This window comes from Dermacentor silvarum, chromosome 9 (genome assembly GCF_013339745.2).
Source record: "Dermacentor silvarum isolate Dsil-2018 chromosome 9, BIME_Dsil_1.4, whole genome shotgun sequence".
Taxonomy (NCBI): domain Eukaryota; kingdom Metazoa; phylum Arthropoda; class Arachnida; order Ixodida; family Ixodidae; genus Dermacentor; species Dermacentor silvarum.
Window position 1 is genome coordinate 131,396,800 of NC_051162.1, and position 26,166 is coordinate 131,422,965.

A 26,166-nucleotide genomic window follows, 5' to 3' on the forward strand; every position below is an offset into this window, starting at 1 on the left:
AAGTGCACCTTTTGAATTACGAATTAAGCCGCTGTTACAAATGCAGATGAACTTGGAAATGAAACAAGGCGTTTGAAAACAAGGTGTTTCGAAATTGTTCGCGTTTAACGCGAACAATTTTTAACAGGGCGGCGATTTGCACGTTGTGACGACAAATATACACACGCCGATTATTGCAGTAGACCCTTCCCCAAGAGCGGGCGTACGCCCAGCACGCCAGTGGCGTTCAATGTGAGTGTATCAGTGCACTCCCTGAAGACGAGAATAAATGTGGCCGTCCGTCAGGGGTTTTCGCGTATAATTCCGTTTAAAATAAGACGTTTAGTAGACAACTGAATGAATAAAAGAGTATGCATAGAGGAAAGGTGCAGTTAACAGGTCCATTTGCTACTGGAGCTGAAAGCATACTCGCAATGCCAGCTAAATGCTATCCTACTAAACCCCCAAGGCTGCTCTGGCCATTGCAGAATGTTACCGTAAATATGTACCTGTGCACAAACTATAGCAGCAGACCAAATCAACGGCAGCGATAATAACACCTTTTGCAGCATGTACTTTTTAAGCTAATATATCTAACTTCAACTACTAAAGACGTAAGATGGGATTTCGTGCTCAGTATTTTCAGATGGTGCGCGTTGAAGAGGAGGCTTCAAATTGATACGGACGGATGGGGACTGCGGACACCCGAGGTGATGCCGGCGCATTTTGGCGTTGTGTTCAAATGGTAATAAACAAACAAAACGGGTGCCGAGATGCCACGATGGATCTGAGATGTTCTAAACAAGTTACTGCAACGCGGCACACACGCTATTCGAAAGTTTCGAATGCTTGCACGCCCCTACTATTTTGTAACGTTCCATTATGTTATCCGCACGGTGGTCAGTGACGTAGCCGGTGGATGGTACACCGGGAACGTGACCCCCCTCCCCTCTCCCGAAATTTACTGGACCGGGGACGCTCTCCGTCCCCGGTCCAGTGCGTGCTGCACCAAATTTTAAAAAAATTGCCTGTGGCAGATAGCGCAATTCTAATCCTTGATTTAAACTACTCGATGAGGCGGCCATTATTTCCACGAGAAATCCGAATGCCTAATTGAATACTTAACATGATTACGGTGATTACCTGTTTAATTAATAATTTTACGGCACATATCTTATTCAAAAACTATAGCTAGTGAGTTTCCAAGGTGTATCCACTTCGAACGAATTATCTTGTCTGTGCTAGTTTCGAGATATTAATTTTCGAAGTGTCCGACGAAATGCTTGGTGTTCCAGTTACTTTTGTGCTTCAATGCATAAGACAGCGTTTTCATCAAAAAGTTAACTGGAACGCCAATGCAAATGTCGGACACTTTGAAAATTAATATCTCGAAACTGGTTCTGTCCTGAGAATTCGTTTCAAGTGGACACGCCTTGCGAACTCACCGGCTATAATATGTGCTGTAATGCTTTAAAGTTAATTAGCATACTTATGTTAATTATTGGATTAGGCGTTTTGATTTCTCTTGGAAGTAATGGCCGCCTCATCAAGTAGTTTAGATCAAGGATTAGAATTGTGCTATCTGCCACATGCAATTTTCAAAAGTTTGGCGCAGCTAAAATGAAGAGAGGGAGAATTTATTAGAAAGGTAGAGAGGTCAGCCTGAGCGAGCATGCTCTGGCCTGCTACTCTGCAAGCTAAAATTAAACACCCTTAAGGTATTTCGTGCTACGGTATGAAGTAAAACAAATACACGCAGACATTCGGTTTTTAGTTTTATTCTCTAAACTTTAATTCATATATTGGAAGCAACAGACCAAACAAATAACTGGTGTTGCTTTGAATAATTCTCAAAGTCACGTGCCACTGTGAGCGACGTCACAGCACGGTGATGTACGCAGGTATGACGCAGACGCACGTGCTTGCGCGATACACGTCGACTCACCGGCAGGGAGCGTGGCGCCCGCGAAGAGAATAGGGTTCCTCGATGCGTGCGCCCCCCTCCGGGGCGGAGGGGGGCGCACGCATCGAGGAACCCTAGAAGAGAAATCCTTCCTCCATGAGAGAAATAGAGGAGAAAGGCAATGGCGTTCGGTTTGAAATTTCTGCTCTTTCCGCGGCGCGTAGGGATGTACAGTTGAACCTAAAGCCCCTCGATAAAAATCATTGAGGGGCTTTAGTTGAACCCAGATGTATCGAATCTGAAGGGGACCACAAAAAAAGGTCGGTATAATGGTAATTCGATATAAAAATAATAGACCCTGAGGCAAACGGTGGCTTACCGATTGGTCCGTCTGAGGGCCGCTAAGTTACTGCACGCAACACACTTTATTTACCTGCAAAAAATTGCTGGATCACTTTCAACTTCATTGCAAAGTCCAAGTTGATTCCTTTGTTTACACTTGTAGCAGCCATTGCTTGCTGAAAATGAACTCACGAATAGGCACTACACCCACACGACGACGCCACGAAAATCGGAAAGAGGGAATGTTAACGTTCGACGTTCCAGGTATAGCACGCGGGCTAGCCGAATAGCTCGACGGGGCTCAACTGACCGCACACACGACCCATACGGCTCAATTGACTGCAGATTCTCTTCTCCACCTCCAGGTGCCAGAAGACCTAAAAGTGTGCACTTTGAGGTCCTCGGCGTGGCGCCGCGTTCATTATATCGAATGTGCTGGTGAACGGGCGTTCTATATACGCGTGCGCCAGCCCTATACATTTGCATGGGATTTTCAACGGGATTTTACAGCTGTTCGATATACACAACAGTTCGTTATATGTGGGTTCGATATATCCGGGTTTGGCTGTTATACTTAGCAGACACGGTCGTTAACGCGCATTGTATGCACTGCGCTTGTCAGCTCATATGGGCCACACCTGGTGGGGCGTCCTTTAATGCAAACACTTAAGCTTGTATAAACAGAATAAAGAATGGAAAGTTGGGCGAGTTGGTTTGGATTTATAGTGAAAGCATACTGCACCAACGACGGATGGCGAACACAGACACATCACTGTTACTGTATTCTTCACCGGCTTGGACAGTGACGGCCCGACGCCTCGCACACCCCGCGGGGGGGGGGGGGGGGGGGGGGGTTGAGGGCTGTGGCGGAGGCAATGGGGAAGACGGAGGATACGACGACGAAGTAGCTATACAAGGTACCACGACATAGTGACACACTATAAGAAACAAAGAGAAGCATACCCACAACCACACAAACAACTAGACAGATCTCAAGAAACAGATTGGAAGAGGTTGCAAACCAGAACCTTCAGAAACCCAGTACACTTAAACAGGGAACTCAAGACAATACCCAGAAGCGAGCTGCAAGCTCTGCAAGCAAGAACACGCAGACATGGCACACATCTTATGGAAATGTACTGAGATCAGAGCAGAACCGGACCTTCTCGAGGAGCGATGGCTAAGCGCTCTGACTAGCTCGGATCTACACGACCAACTATGGGCAATCCAGCGGGCCCGGGCAGCGGTGGAAAGGCTATTCTTTATCGCACATAATGCCCGGGTGGCCTGAGCCCGGGCCGGCAACCTCGCAGGTGCTTTTACCAATAAAGTTTTTTTCCGTCCGTATTCTTCACCACTCAACGAATTTAAATATTGGCGCCTATTTATACGGAAGTGACGTTTTCTAATTACATTCGTTGCTAAGGTGCTCAACATGTGGTTCCGGTTGGCGGTTGTTTGCTTACCGGCGCTCGGCAAACTTTAGCAGCTTTCGCCCGCTTGTTGCGTAGATTTCTACCTCTACTTTCCGTTAAACGTTTGAAGTGCGGCTGAAATGGACTCGAACGACTCGGAGATAGCCTCTCTACGCGCCCAAGTGGAGGCAAAAGACGCAGAGATAGAGAGACTTCGCCGGGCATTGTCGCGCGAACAGGTAACATTTTTCTTATTTTCGCTCACGCGTTTAACATACATACTCTCTTTGTTGTTGCAGGCTCTTTCAAGTGTGATTGACGCAGCTTTGAACAAGGACGATGTGTCGCGTTACAGCAGGCAGATGTTGCTGCCCGGATTTGGCGTTCAAGGTATTTGCTCCATTTCCGAAACCATATAAGCGACGGCGGGCCCGATCGCGCAGCGAAGGACCCCTTAACAAGAGCTCGCCTGAAAATTTTTCAGGACAGAAAGCGCTTAAATCGGCGTCCGTGCTAATAGTCGGTGCTGGTGGCCTGGGATGTCCATGTGCGGCGTACTTGGCAGCTGCTGGAGTTGGTATGTATACAACCCCTTATTGTAGCCAAAAACATCTCTAATTAGAGTCGGTGATCAGTCAAATCGATCGTTTCGCCTTTCCGGAAGGAGGTCCCTCGTCCAATAGAATGCGCAAATGCTTGTCATAACATTTACGGTGGCACCCGTCGTTAAAGGTTCACGACGTCCATCCCAAACCTTAGAAGCTCGGCATTGCAGAGGCTTTCTGCTGCAGTATCAAGCAATGGCGTGTACGCGTCATTGCTATATACATATTGCATAAACAAGTGCAGATTAAATTGTACTTATAATGTAGTGAACGGCTGAAACTCGCTGCATTATGAATGAAGCTGACATGTTAGGTGTTCCGTGCGAAGAACTGTTAAAAAATAAATTCAAGGAACGATTAGGATGTGCCAATTTCACGAAACCTGCCACTTTCCACGGTACTACTTTCCTCTAATCATTCGCATATGTTTATGAAGGAGAACCTCTCATGATATAACTGTTTGTTGTTTCAGGTCGAATAGGCATTGTAGATTTCGACGCCGTAGAAAAAAGCAACCTCCATCGACAGATCCTGCACTCTGAGGCCAAAGTGGGCATGTCCAAAGTAGATTCTTTGGTGCTCGCTCTTAGGCAGTAAGTTTTATAGAATAACTTTACTGCACCTTTCTGCCTACAGTGTACCCACTTGACTACCGTTGGTAAGGAGTGTTTGCAAGGCACTTGTGTAACTTTTTCTTGGCCTTTCTGAACCTGAAGTGAAAATTTTGATAAGCTCACTGCTCTGCTGACATTATCCGGCTTGCTTGGTGGTAAGCTGTCATTATATCGTAAAACGCATGGACATTAATTTGACAAGTGTCGTAATCACGCTGAGGGTGATGGTACGTATTGTCTCATGTCACGTCAGGTGTGATGATCCTCATGTGAATTCCCACTGGTGCTTGCATTCTTACTTTTTCACTAGGGACTGGCTACACCATCTTTAAGATGGTGCAGCAAATCTTGAAGTGTGGATGACTGACATGGAAGTATGTAATGTAGGGCTAGGATAAGTAGCTTATGCAGATTTCTTAAGCTTTATGCTCTAACACAGATGCAAGTTTAGCTAGCCAAAAGTTAGCACAGTGCAAAAATTAATGGGAGGATTTATGGGGATGAAAACAGCTTTATGCTGTAAACTGTTGTATATCCTAGTTGTTGAGTGCATTAAGAAATGGATAAAGGGATTGTTTATCTCACTTCTTTCATCGTGCCAAGAAGGTGTAAGCTGCAGAAATGAGGGAAAAGATGTGTCCTTCCACATGCCGCATATGAGTATGCGTGCACACATGCTGCACCAACTGCACGCATGCACATTTGGTTGTCTTGCTTTGTTTTGTTTCAGAAATAAATCAGTTGAAGTGAACGCTCCCCACTCCATTGTCTTCTTCCCCTCCTTCTCAGTCCTTTCGTTTCCTTGATTGCGCTTAAATGCCTTATGTCAACTATAACCAACTCGCCCAACAGCAATCCTTCTAGTGAAAAGCCACAGCTTATTTAATTACTGCCATTAATTGTCATTCTGTGGTTGCTTTGTTTCCATAGGTTGAACTCGCAGCCGGAGTATGTCCAGCACTCTGCAGTTCTTGACAGCTCCAATGCATTGGACATTATTGGCAGGTCAGAGAGTCTCTTGGTCATCGTGTGAAATGGAATAGCAAACATTGTATTGTAGGTGGCTACAGATAGACAACCATATCAAGGCAATATTCTGCATGTGCAGCAATGCTTGTGCATCAGTCGCATCTTGCCAAAGCCTGCTGTGGTTGTCTGTGCTATACTTGACAGAATTAGCCAGTGAGATAAGGCAAATCTCTCGTAATGCAAACAAATTTCCAAGGCCCTTTGTGCTTGTCTTATAGGGTATTCACTGTGATTCCCTGATAAACATACACGGGATCAAATCCCGGTTGCAGTGGCCCCATCTCGACGGGGGCGAAATGCAAAAACGCACGTGTACCATGCATTGGGTGTACATTAAAAAACCCCAGGTAGTCAAAATTAATCCGGGGTCTCTCACTACAGCGTGCCTCCTGTTCGTATTGTGGCTTTGGCACGTAAAGCCTCAGAATTTGATAAATGTGTTTACAACTGATAACAATAGCTGCTGCCAGCTCACTGGAACAGAGCAAGCCAATGGCTACTCTGGGCATTTTGTATGAAGCACTTCGGGCGAGTCCTTGTGTGCTCCGTTGTGAAGTGCATATGCAGATGTCACACATGCTCATTTAAACAGGGTGACAGGAAGCTGGATATAAAGAAAGTGATAGTGGGTGAACAAGGGATGCCTTCACCTAGACTCAGCATCTCATCAAGGGGTCTTGTCTTGATCAGAGCAACAAATTTCAACAAGTCCCTTCATTAAAAAGTTGGCTTCAGGTTGAGGCTTTCCTTGTTCACCCACAGCATGCTCTCTCAGTCACTTTAGCAGGCAAAGAAGTTAATTTTGAACTTTATGGATTTGGTGATTCACCTAGTTCTCTGCCCTTCATTCTATTACTTTTATTTAATTTAGCAAGTTTCTTAAGAATCAGTTGCCAAATTTGGACAATTGAGGGTATGCAAAGTACTGGAAGTAGGCTTTACTAAAGCCCCTTCTTCTACACTATTGCTGCTTTTTGAAGTAGCGCCATCTGTTGAGGAGCTGCCGCCGCCTAGTTCCAGTTCCGCTGCTTCCAGAAGGAAGTCGTGGCATTCCATGCTGTTTCTGCACTCGCCTAGAGCACTCATGAGCAAGCAATATCCTTTCTCACTCGTGTTTCCTGAGCGTTCTTGCGTTTTCAATCTGAAGGCTCTTCAGCTTCTGCACGTACCACCGATGCTATGGTCACGGAGAAAGCGGTGGGGCCATGGATGCAGCAGAAACATCATGAGGGTACTTCCGCTTCCATAAGTTTGAGAAGAGGAAGAGAAGGAGTGCAGGAGAGCGGGTTGGGGCCACTTAACATAGACGCAGTATGGAGAGGCTTTAGGGTTTACCACACTGCTATTCAGTTTTCCTACACAACATGGCCGACCTCGCGACTCGTGGGATCATTGAGCCGAGGATAGGCTTGAAAACGGTGAAGACGCAAGGGAAAGACAGCGGGAAGAATAGCGGCGTCAGCTTGAGCACTTCTGGGCCGGTATTTTGTAGTGATACCTTTCTGATGCTAATGCCTTTTCGCGCTTGGTCAGTGGTCAGAGCGACGGTCTGCTCACGTTATCAACGGGATCAGCCGGCCGTGAGCGGTGGATGATAAGTGAGCGGTGGCATAAGGCATCGCTACAAAATACCGGCCCTGCTTTATTTCCACTTCTAGAAAGACATTCACCACTTTCGTGGGTCAAACGAGGTGCGTAGGGAAGTGTACTTGCAGAATTTCACATATCCCATACTTCTTACACGTTCTGCGGGGCTAAAGCCACTTTTATTTTCTTTATTAACTTATTTATTTCAACCACTTAGTCAGTCAATCATGCTGCCATGTATTGGGGGCTGTGTGCTTACACACCGGTGCTAATAGTTATGAAGACTGCACTCCGATCTAACGAGCACAGTTTTGCAGGTACCAAGTAGTGGTTGACGCCAGCGATAATGCAGCCACTCGGTACCTGGTCAATGATGCATGCGTGCACCTGGGCCGGCCGCTGGTGTCGGGCAGTGCCCTGCGCTGGGAGGGGCAGCTCACGGTGTACGGATACCGTGGTGGGCCCTGCTACCGGTGTCTCTTTCCACAGCCACCGCCCACCTCCACCGTCACCAACTGCTCGGAGGGAGGTGTCATAGGCATGGGCAAGTACAACGTGTTCACCATATTTCTGAATAGTACTTTGAGCACTGAGACTTTTTTTTTTAGCTTCTGCATGTTCGTTGCTCGGTTTTTCTCTTCTGCATGCTCAAAGCATGTTTTCTATGCTAGAGTGTGAGAGAAACAGCTCTTTAATCCTTTGGGTGCCAGTGGCGTTTCCAAGTGCAACAAATTCAATTCCTACCTAAGCAACACATTAGCAGGCTCTAAATTAAAGTACTACCATATTTGCATGAATATAATGTGAGTTTCTTTCCAAAATTTCCGGCCTCGAAACTCACCTCAATTTATATTCGGGTTCCTGACACGAGTGTAACACAGTTTTTGTTCTTTTATTTATTCTGGCACTTCAAACTGCAGTTAGCTAAACCATTAGGCACCACCACGACTGCTACCATGTGCGGGTCCATATTTTAACTTGGACCATTAAACACTGCTTTGCCGTGTTTGATTGTGCCCGGGACACTTCTGAACTGCTGCTTGTACAGCCATCTTAGTGGCATGGAGGATGACACCATCCTTTCAGACAGTGACAAAGACGTCAGCAGTGTATTTTGCAACAGCAGTTCTCAGTAACGATGAACAAAGTGCCCTGCAGGCATGTGCCTTTATGCCTTGTTGCCTGCTTCCTTGCGGGGCATCACTTCGCATTATAATTTTAAAATGTATTTCTACGTTTTTCTGAGGGACCGAAAGTCCCCCTCGCGTTATTCATGGTCCCGTTATTTTTGTGCAAATGCAGTATTTATTCGCAATATGTTGTTGAACATTTTACTTTTCTAGCTAAAGATATAAACAAGAATTAAGGCATGTTAATTATTGATGTTAATTAGAATAAATAGTGTTCCTAATGCAACATGGCCTCTTCGTAGTCATCACTGTCTCTTGAAAACAACCGGTAATTAACATCAAAGTCCTCTGAATCAGAGTTCATAAGGAGTTCTTGAACTGCTGCATTGTTTAAAAAATGTGTAGGCCTTTGTGCAGGTCTGCCATGTCGAAAAACAAGTGATGCAGGCAACACTTACAGTCGATAAGCTCTCTTGCACTATCTTTCATATACAAGCCAACCCTAACATAACATTTTAGTTTAGCCAACTTTTGAGTGGATTGCGGAACAAATCTACAAATGTTTCACGTCCAAGATTTATCTCATGCATGACCAGCAACCAGACGTGCACTCTCAGGCATGGCACTTAAAGGGTTAATGAAATGTGGAGAGGTCTTGCTTCTGACTCATTTGGTGTGCTACTCCATATGGAGAAGGAAAGGAAGTACAAGTGGTGCATGCGCACACACACACAGCAATGTTCACCGTGCAATAAAAAGCAGTCGCAGAGCTAAGTTGTCTTCAAAAAGTGCAGCATTGCTTTTGGGGCCCGAAGCACGTATGACAGTCAAGGCCATGGTCCCAGTATTTCTTCTTCTGTGAACACTCTGCCATCGAGTGGGCTTAAAGCACCGCGAAGTGTCCCTCTATCATTGTTAAAACGAGCATTATATCAGGATATGTTGTATGGTTTTGTTTACATCACAAATGCTGCAGGTGCTGTCCGTCGTGCCTATATAGAAACAGTAGGTGTTCGTAATATCGTTGGTGAACCACAATTGACACAATAATGATGCATCGCAACGACGTGGGCAGGCAAGTTAACAAAGTTGCACCTGGTTTGCTAATCTACCAAGCGTAAGGTAGCAAACCAGGCGCAACCTGGTTAACCTCCCTACCTTTCCTTTTTTCGCTCTCTCTACTCCATATGAACGTGATGGTGCATAAAATTAAACATACACAAAAGGCACTCGGCACAGGCATTATGCACACGTACACATACTCCCAAAGCTAGCGACTGAGGCCAAAGTCACCCTGGAATGTTAATTCATAGCACAGAAATTGTGTACTAATAAAGCTTAAAAAGTTCGAAATCGTCAAGAATAATCCAGAGTCCTTCACTAACAGCATCCCTTATATCTCTCTCTGCACCTATGTGACACAAAACCCGTATATTTAAAGTTCGTGTTGACTTTTTTTTTTTTTACTTAGGCAGCTTTTTGACATAAGAGAAATTTAGTTTAAAGGTGCATCTGATGAGCGCTACATTATGTTGTGATGTCATTAGCAGTTGCTGACTGCAAAAAAATCCTTCCTTCTCCTGCATTTTTACTTCCTACTTAGATGATGCTTTCTGCTCTCTTTGAAAGAGAAAATTGTCATCCACCCAAGCGTAGCTTCATGCTACACTCGGGCGAATCACGATTTTCAATTTGATGAAACTTCGTCCACCTTGGGGGCTTCCGCAGAACTGATTTGACATTTTCTGCACTCTTTGTACCAAACAGTACCTGGCGTTATTGGCTGTATGCAGGCGCTTGAAGTGGTGAAAATCCTCACTGGCTATGGAGGTGAGTGATTCAACAAACAGTTGTACATACCCTTATTTGTCTGGCTTGCACATGTGATACCTTAACCTTTGCTGTGCCACATTGCAATGCAAACTCAGTTGTTCCCTGTTGTGTGCTCTGTCTGCAACAGTTTGTGTTCTTCATTTTACCCTGTAAGAAACAGCTGTGTCTCATTAAGCACATGTTTGACTCTGATAGGTTTTCATTGATGTGGCACACAACCATTGAAACTTTCAGCTTGTATGTGCACTGCCAAATGATGTGAAGGTGATCGGTCCTACATTGACTGAAACAGCAATGACGTCTCTCATAGTACAATTGTGATTTGCGTTTCGTCAAAAGTAGCATTATAGTATGGACAAACTAAATGGCCAGCTTACATCATGCGTTTTTCTTGAATCCGTACAAGAATTAGCTGTATTCTGATGCTTTAATCCAGTGAAGTCTGTAGTGATAACACTCAAATTGTATCAGACTGTAAATTATTAATTTGCAAGACAATTCATATATGTAATCAATGTTATGACAACTATTACTACGAGCAGGGAGAGTGATCAAGTGCATGATAGTTGCAAATCAGTGAAAGTGAAAAAGGACATTTCAGAAAGTGGCACAGGCATCGTGGTGCTGAGGTTCTAGTTGAAAAAAAAAAATGGTTCTTTAAGTTTATAACGGTGTGTAAGAGTTGCCCTTGTCTTCTGGAAAACTGAAGACGTTTGCTCCGGGAAGCTTCTCCTATTTGATGGTGCCGACGCAAGGTGGCGGCATGTGGCTACTCCGAGGAAAGCTGCCCGACTGTGCTGTCTGTGCCAACCCGTCGACGGCCCCTGCGGTACAAGACTATGCCGCTTGGTGTGGGACAGGGCCGACTAATAAGGTGATTGCTCGCTGTACTCGTGGACAACCTTTTCTGGCCATGAAAACAAAGTTGCATGGTAGGTTGAGCTGCGGCACATTCGTTAGTGCACCAGGTAGTCTGAGCAAGTTTGGTGCCGCTTTAAGTCTCTCTTGAACTTGCTTAGCTTGTTTGCTTTTGCAAAGGCAGCTGCAATTAGGTTAGTGCATATGTCACACGCCATTCCCTTCATCTGTTTTCGGAGGCAGTAGTTGTTGAAGTTTGTCAAGAATTTGTTCACTTGAACTTCAGTAAAAGTTCAGGACATAACAAATGCTCAGCAGAAGATGCAGACACAGTTTTGCATTTGAGAGACCCATAAAGTTTCAACAATCCCGCTTGGGCCAAAACTTGAGAGCGAACTGAAATATAAAATAAATGTCCTTGCTGACTGGCTAATGTTATGTCTGTCTTGAAATTGTATGATACACAAGTAAATAAAACAATGACAATCACATATCTCATGTTAGAAAACATGAACTTATGGTTCTATTTGAAGCAGTGGTACCAGATGTGTAGTTTTGTTTAATAGCTCTGCCATTTATAGCCAGAAACATAACTCAAACAGCTACAACAGACGTGATGTGGGTACCAGACATCCCCAGGTGTGGGGAAATAGTTACTCTTGTCTGCAAAAGAAATGGAGGTAGAATTTGCATCGCATACAAAATCCTCTATTGAATTTAAAAACCGCTTCTAATGTATTTTGGCAATTTTTTTTCCAGTGTTGTGGCCTCTCTGTGCTACCCAAGGAGCTGCGGATTTCCTGTCAGGTGAATTTTTGTTCTGTTGTTCACAGTGTGCACAAGTTGCACTTGGTATAAACCAAAGCAGTCAGCTTCCGTAATTGACAATGCGAGTGAGGCCATCTGTTGCAGGTTGTGTGAAGCAATTGGTGCTAGGCGGCCATGTAAGCACTTATTCACTGGTCAAAGTTACCATAAGAGTTGCATACTGTGACATATACTCATTGAAGACGAGTTCTGAGGTTTCATTTTATGGGCACACATGCTATAATGTGGCAGCTCAAAGCCATTGCGTTGTAGGATACCTAATGGATGGTGCCACTTGCACTAGCAGATAAGCCAGTACAAAGTGTACTGATTGTGCTGCAGTTTTTCGATAACTCCGTAGTTTTACCTGACACTAAATGTCACTGCTGGCCTTGTTCCTTGTGTTTGGCTAGACACACAAGGCAACTTTATGATGCTTCAACTTCAGGATCTGAGAGACCGACTTCTGTCCGAGCAGCCCAGCTGTCTTTTGCTGGATGTTCGGCCCAAGTGCCAGTTCGAGATGTGCCACCTTCCCAGAAGCATCAGTATCCTTTCTTTATGGACTCCCTGTGCACCTCTGTCAAAAGCCAATTGCAATGAAATCTCAGTTGAGATCAGTTTGTTAAAAACGGACAGTGGATGTCATCAAAGTAATTGTGGAAAAGCCCTGACACTAGCAACCACACAGATTTTTGGTAATCAGTGCTCGAATTTCCCTGTAGCACATGACAGGCGCCTTAGCATTGTGGTGCGCAGCTACATGATAACGCAGATATGTCATAAATCACAGAATTGCACGCAGAATGCTGGGATCTGTATACAATATGCATGTGAAGCAGTGAGTAGGAACATCAGTTCATCTCAGGCCAAGCCTGAGTTCTGTGTCACTTCTGGTGAGCTATAATGGAAGCGAGTTTCCCAGTTTTAGTATAGAAAGAAAACAAATTTTTATGGGTCACTTGTGATGCACTCGTTTCCATTTCAGGCACAAAATTTTTAACTGAATCTTCTATCTGTGGCTACACTATTACTACAAACGTTTCCTGCCAGTGCAGAATTTTGCTGCAGTTGCCTTTTAAATGCTGTGACCTTCACATTTATGTCTTGCATGTACTATCCTCAACAAATGGAACTGTGATGAGAAAGCTGAGATAATGGCAAAATCTATATTTTGTGCTTGAGCTATGGAACATATTAGTGTGCTTGATTGCAACTTCAACGCACCTTTACATCATTTGTTGTAGCGGAAAATGCACTGCACTCTCATATTAAGTTTATCAGCAGAACTTTGGCATTTTTATGTTTGGAGTTGTCCTGCTTGTGTTTCCTTTGTCCATGTTAGTACACAGTGCTGAACCTACGCAATCTGGCACTGGTGTTATAATTTGCACAAGCTGGTGTAAGTCACAACTGGTGCTAACTACTGGCATGAAACGGAGCAACTTTGAACATTCTGAAAGTGATTCGTTTATGTAGAGCTTTTTTTATGCACAAGGTTTGCTAGTTACACATTTAGTTGTTTGCCCTTGTTGCGCTTTCTTCATTTGTTGCTGGTGGTAGGTGTTCCCTGGTGCATGCAGATGTAAGAGCTAGATGCAAAGGAACTAGCACAATTTTGCAGGTTTTAGATAGTTATTTCAGTATAGTCATTAGTAATTTTTTGTTTCATTGTAATAGTAAATAGTTCAGTGGTGAATTTTAATAGTAGAACAGTCTAAGAGTAAATTATTAGTTTCATTAAGTAGTTATTTCAGAATTGTTGTGCTGCCTAATACACGGTGGTATGCATTGTATCATGCCAAATGGGGCTTGTTTGCGACTCATTTGCTGTGGTGCCAATACTAGTCTTTTGCAAATACCAGAGTTTTCAATGACTATGATGATGCTCAGACATTCCTTTCGAGCAGCTGGATAACGAACTCGATTCATTGGAGAAAAAACTGACAGAGAACGCAGAAGGTAAGGGCGATCTTGTTCTGGGGGACACTGGTACTGCATACAGTGCGTTTCATGTAACTTGCACTGTGCTAACTGATATCTCATGAAATGATATCTCAAGAAAAGGTGATAGCAACAGTGCATTGTTAGCAGTTGTCTTGGGCAAGTCAGGGTATTTTTGTAATGTGCTGAATCAACTATGAAAGTGTGTGTGTATGTGTTTTCTTGTGGCTGTGAAGAAAGCGTGTGAAATGTAAGAAATTGACGTTACATATTTGCACACGTGGCTTGAAGTACCCATTTCAAATGCGTTTTCATTTGATTAAGCCTCTGTGTTGGCCACAATGATAAAAAGTGGGAGTTCAGTCATCTTTGATTGCCAACATATTGTTTATGAGATGCTGCTTTGTACGCTTTCTGCTTTGAAATGAATTGGGTGATGCAAGTAATCTGGTCCACTCTGGGTGCTATTGTCATCATTTTGTCATTTCACTGCACCCAACTCATATACAGTAAAAGCTCGATGATACGAATCTCACGGGGTCACGAAAAATATTCGTATTAGCCGAAATTCGTATAATCGAAACATAATTAAAACTACTGTCGAATCTCGATAATTCGAACTCGAAGAGGCCCGAAAATTTGTTCGAATTAAAAGGACGTATTTTTGAAGTATTCGTGCACCATAGCACGATGCACGAACGGTGCGAGTCGTGAAATATCGCGGCAATATATAGCAAAATATAGCAAGCGCGGGCCACGAAACTGCTCACGCCGGCTAACGGTCGCTTCCCGATAACGACAGAAAACAAAGCTTCAGGGAGCGAGCGGGCGGCGCCGGCACACGGGTGCGCGTGGAGACCGTCGAAGGGAAGCGGATTTGGCCGCGTCAACTCCGCCGCTTTGGTGGCTCCCCTCGCCCTCCCTCTCAACTCCCTCATAGCTCTCTCACCTTCGACTCCGTGCGCACATCTCCGTGCGCGCCCGCCGCCGTGCTGGCGCCAGCTTATTTTAGCCGCCCCCTGAAGTTTCGTTTTCTGCCGTTATCGAGAAGCGAGCGTTTGCGGGCGTGGCAGTTTCGTTGGCCCGACTGTGCCTCCGCCGCTGCTTCCCTCTGCGCTGCTGCCGCAGCGTGCAAGGTCAACATGTGACTAGAAAATAGAGGAGAAGGGTTCACTGCCATTCATCCGCGTGGCTGAGACGTCGGCACTATTGTGTGCTAGCATACGGTTGTCTAGAACACTCTAGTGGGCACGTACACGCTTGTTCCGGCGCGATGCAGAAACGGCGACCTTGCAATTTGAGAGAGGGTGAAATTTCCGCCGCGGCAATTTTTTTTTCGTTCCTTCGAGCGCGGCATTGAGGGGTCTCTCCTGAGCTTTTGCTCTATGGCGGTGTCGGAGCAATGCCAGTCGGAGGCGCCGCCGCGTGATTTGGCGCGCTGCTAAGAGCATTGTCGGTGCGCGGTATGTTCGAAATAAGCGCGTTCGAGTTCGCTTGCTTCGCGTTGACGTTGAACGAAAGCACGTTTTTCATGATAGTCTCGCTGTGCAACAATTGTGCTCAGTGTTGACGTTGCGAGGCCTAGCTCCTTAGCCAACTCCGTCCGCTTCCTCTTAGGATCCTCATCGACCTTTCGAAGAATGTCTAATTTCTCTGTAAAGGAGAGTGCTTTCCGCTTGCGAGACATAGCTCGCTGCGACTAGGCAAAATGGCGCAAACACGAAGAAAGCGGCCCGAAGCGCAGCAGCCACTCCATCTGACGGCTCGCAGAAAAGGAGAAGTACAAAAGCACCAAAACCGCCACCTCTTCGTGCCCAGTCGCGGAGTCCGCGCTGTCCGGCGCTGCGCCTCCGCACCAAAAGAGGAGAGAAAGCGCGTGACAGCGCGCTGTTCTCTTTCGCGGCCGTCGGTGGGGCGGCGTTTATTCGTATTGACACGTACACATGTTTATCTTTCACCGGTGGCCGCTTTCAACATTGGCTGACAAATGTTAAACGTTATCGCTCGGCGCAGGACGCGCCTGCATTGGAAGCTTATCGGACGTTATCAATGCTTCTATCCGTCGTCTGTGGTCACCGACGCCCATGTAATCTGATTGTATGAGCGACGCGAATTGTCTAGAACTTTCTGGAAGACACGCGGGCATCAGGGATTAATCTAGAACCTTCGATGACTCAGGTATAAAAGCCGACGTGTTTCGCCGCTGATCAGATTTTCGACGATCGCCGACTGTGTTCGCCGCTATCGTTGTGCTTTGAGTGTACCTTGATTTTGTGGGCACAGGTTCGCCCAATAAACAACCAGTTTCGTCGTACACAGTTTTACGACTGTTTTCTTCAGCGTCACTACTACGTGACATCTGGTGGAGGTGCTAGTGCGTTCATGCAGCGAACGCGCCCGCAAAGCCGCGATCCAAGCCCGAAACCGGAGGACAACGCCAACGTCACCAAGGACCAGCGAGCTAGCCGTAGGCAGCAAGGACTTCTGCCGGAGTACGGACTTCTTCCCGAGAAGACCACAGCGATCAAGGCCAAGTCAACGACCTCAATGGCAGCCCCAGCGTCTCCCATCCTGCTGCAACAACCTCGGGAGCCCCCGACCTTCCGTGGATCATCGGCTGAAGACCCTGAAACCTGGCTGGAGACATACGAGCGGACCGCGACGTTCAACAAATGGAGCGACGACGACAAGCTACGCCATGTCTATTTTTCGTTGGATGACTCTGCTCGGACGTGGTTTGAGAACAGAGAGACCACCCTGGTTACGTGGGACCTTTTTCGTGAAAACTTCGTGAGGACCTTCACGAGTGTCGTACGAAAGGAGAGGGCAGAGGTTCTCTTAGAAACCAGAGTGCAGTTGCCGAACGAGAACATCGCGATCTTCACGGAGGAGATGACTCGCCTCTTCCGCCACGCCGACCCCGACATGTCTGAAGAAAAGAAAGTTCGGTTCTTGATGCGGGGTGTCAAAGACCAACTATTCGCCGGATTGATGCGCAACCCGCCCAAGACTGTCGCCGAATTTCTTTCCGAGGCCACAACGATCGAGAAGACGCTTGAAATGCGCGTCAGGCAATACAACCGCCGTGCCCTGACCAACTACGCCGACGCTCAAGCGCTAGGCGCCGACGACCTGCGCGAGACCATCAGAGCGGTCGTTCGCGAGGAGCTGCATAAGCTCTTTCCCAGGTCGCAGCCTCAAGTGTCATCTATCGCCGACGTCGTCAAAGACGAAGTTCAGCGCTCACTTGGAGTTCCCGATGTGCAGCCACAATCGCCGCAACCCCAGCCAGAAGCGCTGACCTACGCCGCCGTCGCCCGTCGTCAAGGCCCCCCTCCGCGCTCGCGCCAGGGCCCCGTAACGCGGCAGTTCCGTCGTCCACCGCCGCCGCCACCAGCACGCCCGCCCGTCGCCCAGCGCAGCTACCAGAGGAAGACGGACATTTGGCGCGCCCCCGACCACCGCCCGCTCTGCTATCACTGCGGGGAAGCCGGCCATGTCTACCGCCGATGCCCATACCGCGAAATGGGCCTACGAGGGTTCCCCGTCAACGCGCCGCGTCCCGATCGAGGTGAACGACCGCGCGACATCGCCGACTACCTCGCCGGAGCCCAGTGGCAACCACGACGATCCTCACGCTCGCCGTCACCAGGCCGCTACATCTCGCCGCATCGCCGTCAGTACAACGGTCCCACCCGGGGCCGATCTCCCAGCCCTTACCCGGGAAACTAAAGGCAGCAACCGATGGAGGTGCGGTTGCTGTACGACGCAATGCCGAAGATCCTCCGACGCCGCCGACGACGACGATTCGCGATTCATCACGACGAGATATCAGCACGCCGCCTAGCAACAGCCTTGACAACACTTCGTCGCCGAAAGAAGACCTTCCGACGCGACGTAGCAGCAGCAGAGCAAACCGACGCAGCCGTGATCCGACGCCACGAATTAACCGCAACGCCAGACGCCGGTCTACCGATCTAGACGTTCTCATCGATGGCCATAACGTCACCGCTCTCGTCGACACTGGAGCCGACTATTCCGTCTTCAGTGGCCCGTTCGCCGCCAAGTTGAAGAAGGTGAAAACAGCCTGGCAAGGACCCGATATCCGGACAGCGGGAGGCCACCTAATAACGCCGACTGGAATCTGCACAGCGCGAGTCACGGTAAACAACCGCACTTACCGGCGAGCTTCGTAATCCTGCAGCACTGCTCCAGGGATGTCATCCTAGGCATGGACTTTCTAAATCAACACGGTGCAGTCATCGACTTAAGGTCCAAGTCGATAACGCTTTCAACGCACAACGCGATACCACCGGATACAAGCATAAGTTACCATGCCTTGAATGTGCTTGAAGAACAAGTCACCGTTCCGCCTCGCTCCAGCGTAATGATTTCCGTCGGTACCGAAGTGCCTGCAGACATGGAGGGCGTCATCGAGGGCGATCATCACTTACTGCTCGACCGTGAAATTTGCGTCGCTAGAGGCATAGCTGAGCTACGTGCAGGGAAAGCAAGGGTGATGCTCACGAACTTCAGCCCCGAATACAAGCACATTAACAAAGGCACCACGGTCGCCTACATCGACGAAATAGTACAAGCCAGCAGTGCGTTCGCCTTCACGGATTCCAGTGCACCTGCAACGACGACTATAGTACCTGAACCAACTTTCGACGTCAATCAGAACCTTCCCAGGCACAAGAAAGAACAACTAAAGGCTCTGCTCATGTAATACGAGGACTGCTTCTCGTCGTCGTCAAAAGTTCGACAAACCCCTGTCGCCAAGCACCGCATCATAACCGACGAAAATGTCCGGCCACTCCGTCAGAGCCCGTACCGAGTTTCGGCGCGCGAACGCGAGGCCATAAGGCAACAAGTCGACGAAATGCTACGCGACGACATCATCCAGCCGTCCAAGAGTCCGTGGGCGTCCCCCGTGGTGTTAGTGAAGAAGAAGGATGGAACCCTACGTTTCTGCGTCGATTATCGTCGCCTCAACAAAATCACGAAGAAGGACGTATACCCCCTCCCACGGATTGACGACGCCTTGGATCGACTCTACAACGCAAAGTATTTTTCGTCGATGGACCTCAAAACCGGCTACTGGCAAATCGAAGTCGACGAGAGGGACCGGGAGAAGACTGCGTTTATAACACCAGACGGACTGTTCGAGTTCAAGGTCATGCCGTTTGGTCTTTGCTCGGCGCCTGCCACTTTCCAATGTGTCATGGATACAGTACTGGCAGGCTTGAAGTGGCAGACTTGCCTCGTCTATTTGGACGACGTCGTTGTGTTTGCCTCAAGCTTCGAGGAACACCTCCGGCGCCTTGAAACAGTTCTTCAAGCAATCAAGACCTCCGGACTCACGTTGAAGCCAGAAAAGTGCCGCTTCGCATATGAGGAGCTCTTGTTTTTGGGCCACGTCATCAACAAGTCAGGAGTGCGCCCCGACCCTCTGAAAACTGCGGCCATCTCCAACTTTCCTCCGCCCGCTGACAAGAAGGCAGTGCGTAGATTTCTTGGACTGTGCGCCTATTACAGGCGCTTCGTCAAGAATTTTTCACGGATCGCTGAGCCACTAACGTATCTCACGAAGGCCGACGTCGAGTTCAAGTGGGAGACGCCGCAAGTCGAAGCATTTGAAGAACTGAAGCGACGCCTGCAATCGCCGCCAATACTTGCGCATTTCGACGAAAATGCCGATACCGAAGTCCACACCGACGCAAGCAGCGTAGGACTCGGCGCCGTGCTTGTGCAGAGGACTGACGGACTAGAAAGGGTTGTAAGTTACGCTAGCCGGTCGCTATCGAAGGCGGAATCAAATTATTCCACAACAGAAAAGGAGTGCCTCGCCATCATCTGGGCTACATCAAAGTTTCGCCCCTACCTCTACGGCAGGCCCTTCAAAGTTGTGAGCGACCACCACGCCTTGTGTTGGCTAGCTAACTTGAAGGATCCTTCAGGTCGCCTCGCACGATGGAGTCTGAGACTTCAAGCATTCGACATCACCGTCGTTTACAAGTCCGGGCGAAAGCACTCTGACGCCGACTGCTTGTCTCGCGCCCCCGTCGAACCGCCGCCACAGGATGACCAGGATGACGACACTTTCTTGGGACCCATCAGTACCGACGAATTCGCCGAACAACAGCGAGCCGACCCGGAACTAAGGAACCTTGTAGATTACCTGGAAGGCAAGACCGTCACTGTGCCGAAGGTGTTCAGGCGAGGATTGGCGTCGTTTTTCTTGCAAAACGACATTCTCCTAAAGAAGAACTTCTCGCCTCTCCGAGCCAACTACCTCCTCGTGGTACCCTCAGCATTGCGTCCAGAGGTTCTGCAAGCTCTCCATGACGACCCAACGGCTGGACACCTCGGTTTTTCCCGCACGCTCGCGAGGATACAAGAAAAATACTACTGGCCTCGCCTCTCTGCCGACGTCGCTCATTACGTAAGGACATGCCGAGACTGTCAGCGACGCAAAACACCGCCGACAAGGCCAGCCGGACTTCTACAGCCGATCGAGCCACCTCGCCGACCGTTCCAGCAGATTGGGATGGACTTACTGGGGCCTTTTCCGACGTCGACGTCCGGGAATAAATGGATCATCGTAGCTACGGACTACCTCACCCGCTACGCCGAAACAAAAGCCTTGCCCAAAGGCAGTGCCGACGAGGTAGCCCGATTCTTCGTTGAGAACATCCTCCTGCGTCACGGTGCCCCGGAAGTCCTCATCACCGACAGAGGTACTGCCTTTACGGCAGAACTAACTCAAGCCATCCTGCGATACAGCCACACAAGCCATCGCCGGACCACCGCCTACCACCCGCAGACGAATGGCCTCACCGAGCGCCTAAATAAGACCATCGCCGACATGCTGGCAATGTACGTCGACGTCGAACACAAGACGTGGGATGCCATCCTTCCGTACGTGACCTTCGCATACAACACGGCCGTGCAAGAAACGACGCACATGGCGCCGTTCAACCTGGTCTACGGAAGGAACCCGGCAACGACGCTTGACGCCATGCTACCGGACGTCACCGACGAAGAAAATCTCGACGTTGCCACCTATTTGCAGCGTGCCGAAGAAGGTCGACAGCTCGCCCGACTGCGCATCAAGAACCAGCAGAGGACCGACAGCCGACACTACAACCTTCGACAACGCTACGTCGAGTACCAGCCCGGTGACCGTGTTTGGGTCTGGACTCCGATACGCCGACGAGGACTTAGCGAGAAGCTCTTACGTCGCTATTTCGGACCATATAAGATCACCCGACGTATTGGCGCACTGGACTATGAGGTCGTGCCAGACGGCATTTCGCAATCACAGCGGCGCCGGGCACGACCTGAAGTCATCCACGTGGTGCGTCTTAAGCCTTTCTACGCCCGCTGACAAACTTAGGTACTTTGTTACTTTGTTATTGTTTTTTGTTATTTTGTTTAATACGCATGGTTTTGTTTTCGCTTTCGTGTTTGTTTGTAGCATCGGGACGATGCTTTTTAAGGGGAGGGTATTGACACGTACACATGTTTATCTTTCACCGGTGGCCGCTTTCAACATTGGCTGACAAATGTTAAACGTTATCGCTCGGCGCAGGACGCGCCTGCATTGGAAGCTTATCGGACGTTATCAATGCTTCTATCCGTCGTCTGTGGTCACCGACGCCCATGTAATCTGATTGTATGAGCGACGCGAATTGTCTAGAACTTTCTGGAAGACACGCGGGCATCAGGGATTAATCTAGAACCTTCGATGACTCAGGTATAAAAGCCGACGTGTTTCGCCGCTGATCAGATTTTCGACGATCGCCGACTGTGTTCGCCGCTATCGTTGTGCTTTGAGTGTACCTTGATTTTGTGGGCACAGGTTCGCCCAATAAACAACCAGTTTCGTCGTACACAGTTTTACGACTGTTTTCTTCAGCGTCACTACTACGTGACAGTATCAACCGACGCAGGCTGAAAATCGATTCGTAACAACCGTTCTCTAGCACATTGCAAAGTAATGGGGCTCGGCCGGGACCACAGAAAAATTCGTATCATCCGGAAATTCGTATTAGCCGTGATCGTATCATCGAGCTTTTACTGTATTCCACTCATTGATATAGTATACATGCATAAGCACTTAGTGATGTCGCTTTTATGATATTTTGTGGGCTTTCCTTGGAGCCCAAAGAAAAGAGCTACACAAGACCTAATGTGTTGTAAAAACAACTGCATAATGTTTTTAATGCACAACTTCAGCTCTTGCGCAACAATGCTCAACAGTAGCTCTTGCACCATATGGTCAATTATTTATTTAGAAATTGAAATGATTAACCTTAATTGTCTAGTTACTATTCACTTAAAAAAAACGTATTGTAACTTGCTAGAGATGACTACCATCAATGTGCCACTGGTCTGATCCGTCTACAACATACCAAACTAAGTTGCAGAAAACAACCTTTTTTGAGACTAACAATGTGCCAACAAGGAAGCCTCAACTCTGCGCAAACATTCCAACAAAGAGACTTAGACCAGGATAACATAACAATTATATGCCAATGCCATTCCTTGTTGTGCATTGTCACTGGTGAGAGTGGCACTCCACATCAGCTGTTATCACTGTGCCACTGTTATCATCCACCGGCCATGAACGGTGGATAACAGTGGCATAGGAACAAAGGAATAGCATCAGAAAGGGCACCGCTACAAAATCGCAGCCAGTCTCCATTTTCCTTTTCCTGCGACTCTTTTGTTTGACCTGTATTATGGCGATTTAATTGCATACAAATTGCTAGAATGAAAATGTTCCTTTGAACATTTTAAACTGCAATTTAAAATTTGTTTACTACTGCTTGTTTAACATACTCCAATTTACTGTGTTCTAGCTGGCTATACTGCCCAGAGCTGGATATTACATTTACTGTGCTACACAATTGTGGAACAGTAATATCTAATTGCCAGCGCTTTCTTCTGGTTGGTCTATTTAGTGGGGTCGATTTCAAACTGCCGGCATGTTCTGTTTCCACAGTGGTGGTAATCTGTCGCCGTGGCAATGACTCTCAGCTGGCGGTGGAAAAGTTGAGACAGGCTTGGAACCAAGCGGTCAAGGTTTGTGATGTTCGAGGTGGCCTGGAGGCCTGGTCCAGAACCGTGGATCCAGATTTTCCCACGTACTGAAGTCTGTGCAATATTTGCGAGATGATGCATTTATAGACTACCACACTATTAACCCAGATGCCAAGGCATTTACCATTGTTACTTGTATCTAAGCAACGTCTTGTTTTTTATGCGAATTATGACCAAAGCGATAAAGAGTGCCCAGATTTAACACAAATAAAAAAAAATCATTACAAAGCCCGTGTGAAAAAATGATTTCCTTGCAGATAAACTCAAAATTGAGCATTTCAAATCTAGGGAAAAAAAAAACAAAAAAAACCACTGAAGCTGACTAGGCAAATTGCAATATGCTGTAACGTCACTAGCTTGTAGTTGCTGACTCATGGTGTCCTTGATGCAAAATCCATGAAGTCCCCCTAACAAACCATTTATCCTTCTGTTCCACCAACCCTGTTTATAATGCTGCACTTTCTCATGACACTGCCTTAAGTACTAAAAGCTTTTTCTCTTCAATCCGTCTGTACAACAACAAAGAGACCGCTTACATTTGATTACAGTTACAACTGTCCTCTTTTTGCAACCTGTAAACAGTATAGTTTTGTTTCTGTGGTACGTCCTTACTACTTGGACTGCGTATGTCAATTTTATGCTGTATGCTAAAGCTTAGCGGAATTTTTGTATTTTTTGTGCTCTGACGTCTTTTAAGCTCAAATTATGGGGTTTAAAAGCCCAAAGCAACTCACAGGCTTCGAGCGTTTTAAAGGGAGGCTCCGGAGTAATTTCAATCCCGTTGTGGCTTTTTTGTGCCCCTAGATTAAAAAAATCAGGCAAGTTTGCACTCAGTCGCGCAAAGCTTACGCACAGCGAAGTTTACTGGCTGCTACTGCTAGGTATGAACTTGGTTGCTGCTAGGTCTTAACTTGGGTTAACTTAACTACGCATGTAGGAAGGTATTCTCGAACGATCATTTTCGGAGGTACCTTCCCTTTCGCGACATTTCACGTGACTAGCGCTGGACGCGTGGGCGCCTAGAAGCGACAGCGCTCCTGGCATGCCACAAACGCAGGCAGGCTAACCAAGTTTGGTACAGTGCCAAGAACGCTGCTGCTTGCCGACGCCGAACGCGTTGGAGGCTAGCCGCTCAATATCAATCAGCCAGCTTCGTTGTGTCTTGAGCTTTGCGCGGCCTAGTGCAAGCTTTCGCCTTTTTTTTCTCTCCTGGCTCAGTGCGCCGCAGAAAGAAGAGAGGCACGGGGCGGGAAAACAGGGAGCTGAGGAGACCGCGTGCGTGCGCACGCGGTCTCCTCCTCTTTCTTTGGGTTACCAAGGCTACCACGGCTACACACCACAAATTAAGACTGGCTTACACAGCTTTGCTGTTAAAACACAAGGAGCGTTTTCGCTTTCCATCCCCACCAAAAGATGGCAGCCTTGGCCGGGAATCAAACCCAACACCTCATGCTCAGCATAGGCATCGAGTACAGTGGTGGATCCGAGGTTTTTTTTGGCGACCACAGTAAATCTGAGGTAATCCCTGAGCCGGGCTTCCCCACACAGTGCCTCTTAGTGCGGGAAAGCCACCTTTGCTGGCGGTGCTCGCACGTGCAGGATTATGGTCATCAAATAATAATACGGCCTCGCGTCTCGTAAGTTACTGCAAATCCCTCAGCAGGAACCGTCTGCAGTAGAGGGTTGGCAAAGTTGAGTCTAGGGTTGAACAGAAGTCGGCAGGACGCCATTCTTGTCTGTGCGTAACCGTGCTCTGCGACAAAACCTACCTGCAGTATTTCTGCATTGCCTTTTCGTGTTTGGCTGTACCACCATCATCATGCATTGATATTCGGTAAGTTTTGAATGTCACCGTGTTGTGCTAACATTTACTTCAAGTTCCTCGTGACAGCATGCGAAATCTTGATTGATCAGTTTTGGGAATAATTTTTTTTTTTTACTTTTTCGACACCTCATACGAGTGTCGGGCATTCAGCCTACAAGCATAGCTAATCAGCATTCAGTGAAAGTGCTCAGTCTAGATGATAGCTTCTGCAGCAGTTGGAACCACATTCCTCTTGCCATCAGTGCTGTCGCTGACATGAGAAACTTCGGAAATTGGACTCGCAGGTATATCAGTCCTGTAACCATTTTCCCTCCCAGTACACCTAGTCCTAGGGCATATAGAAAATGAATTCATTAAAATATTTTGTAAGCCCAAATTGCGGTGCTTGCTTGTGCATTTTTTTACTTCGCATACCAAGTGAACTAATAGAAAATTGTTCTACGTATGCATGATAGCCTGCTTTTTTTCTTAAGAGGAAGCTTCAGCATGGGGGCCTCCTATCAAAATACACGGGAAAGTAGAAATCGTTTTTCTCGGCAACAAGAGCACCAAGTTTGACGAGTTTTCTTGCATTTAAGATGCTACTTGGAAAAACTTTTTTTTTAATATTTGTGACAGCTCAAACTCTCATCGTTCAGAGTTTGAGCTCCTCTTTTCAAATCTGCTTTTAGTTTTTCTAGATAGCTCACTTGGTTAATTTCTTGCACGCCATGCTTTTGTAAAAGCAATGCATTGTTGTGCAACTTTAGGTGATAACCGTGAGCACAAGAAAACACTAAAAAATAGCCCGTATTGCTCTGGATGTATAGTAGAATTCAATAAACGAAAGAAATATAGTACACACATGCCTTTTTTTTTTTATTCCTTGCGCCGCAGCAGACCAGGCAACCATGGTTAGAAGGAGAACGAGGCTCGACTGAGCTACTCATGTGATCCGCAATGGCAAGCGGCCGCGCGTTGTCGGCCGCGAAATGCTAGAAGACGGCACACTTTCGAGCTTGTAACAGCCACCTTGTGCTCTTTAAAAGCAATTTTAAGCCATTTGCAGTTGAGTCTCAGCTTTCATTTTTATTTTCATAACAGTAGAGATACTACACTTATCTTATTTACTTATTTACTACACAATCTTTATTTTTCCAGACTGTACTGTGTAGCTACATGTAGCGTATCTAACTTTTTGTACTTTG

General features: G+C 47.2%; 1 protein-coding gene across 1 annotated transcript; it reads left to right on the forward strand.

The window, feature by feature from the left end:
- The first annotated feature begins 3,658 nt into the window (after positions 1-3,658).
- On the forward strand, positions 3,659-24,293 carry LOC119464326 (adenylyltransferase and sulfurtransferase MOCS3-like). The gene is given in 13 exon segments (XM_037725245.2): positions 3,659-3,878; positions 3,939-4,029; positions 4,124-4,216; positions 4,717-4,837; positions 5,789-5,863; positions 7,792-8,018; positions 10,372-10,434; positions 11,147-11,208; positions 11,210-11,311; positions 12,055-12,102; positions 12,551-12,650; positions 13,996-14,064; positions 23,057-24,293. Coding segments are annotated over 13 exon segments (1,299 nt in total). The 5' UTR covers positions 3,659-3,779; the 3' UTR covers positions 23,206-24,293.
- Positions 24,294-26,166: the final 1,873 nt, after the last annotated feature.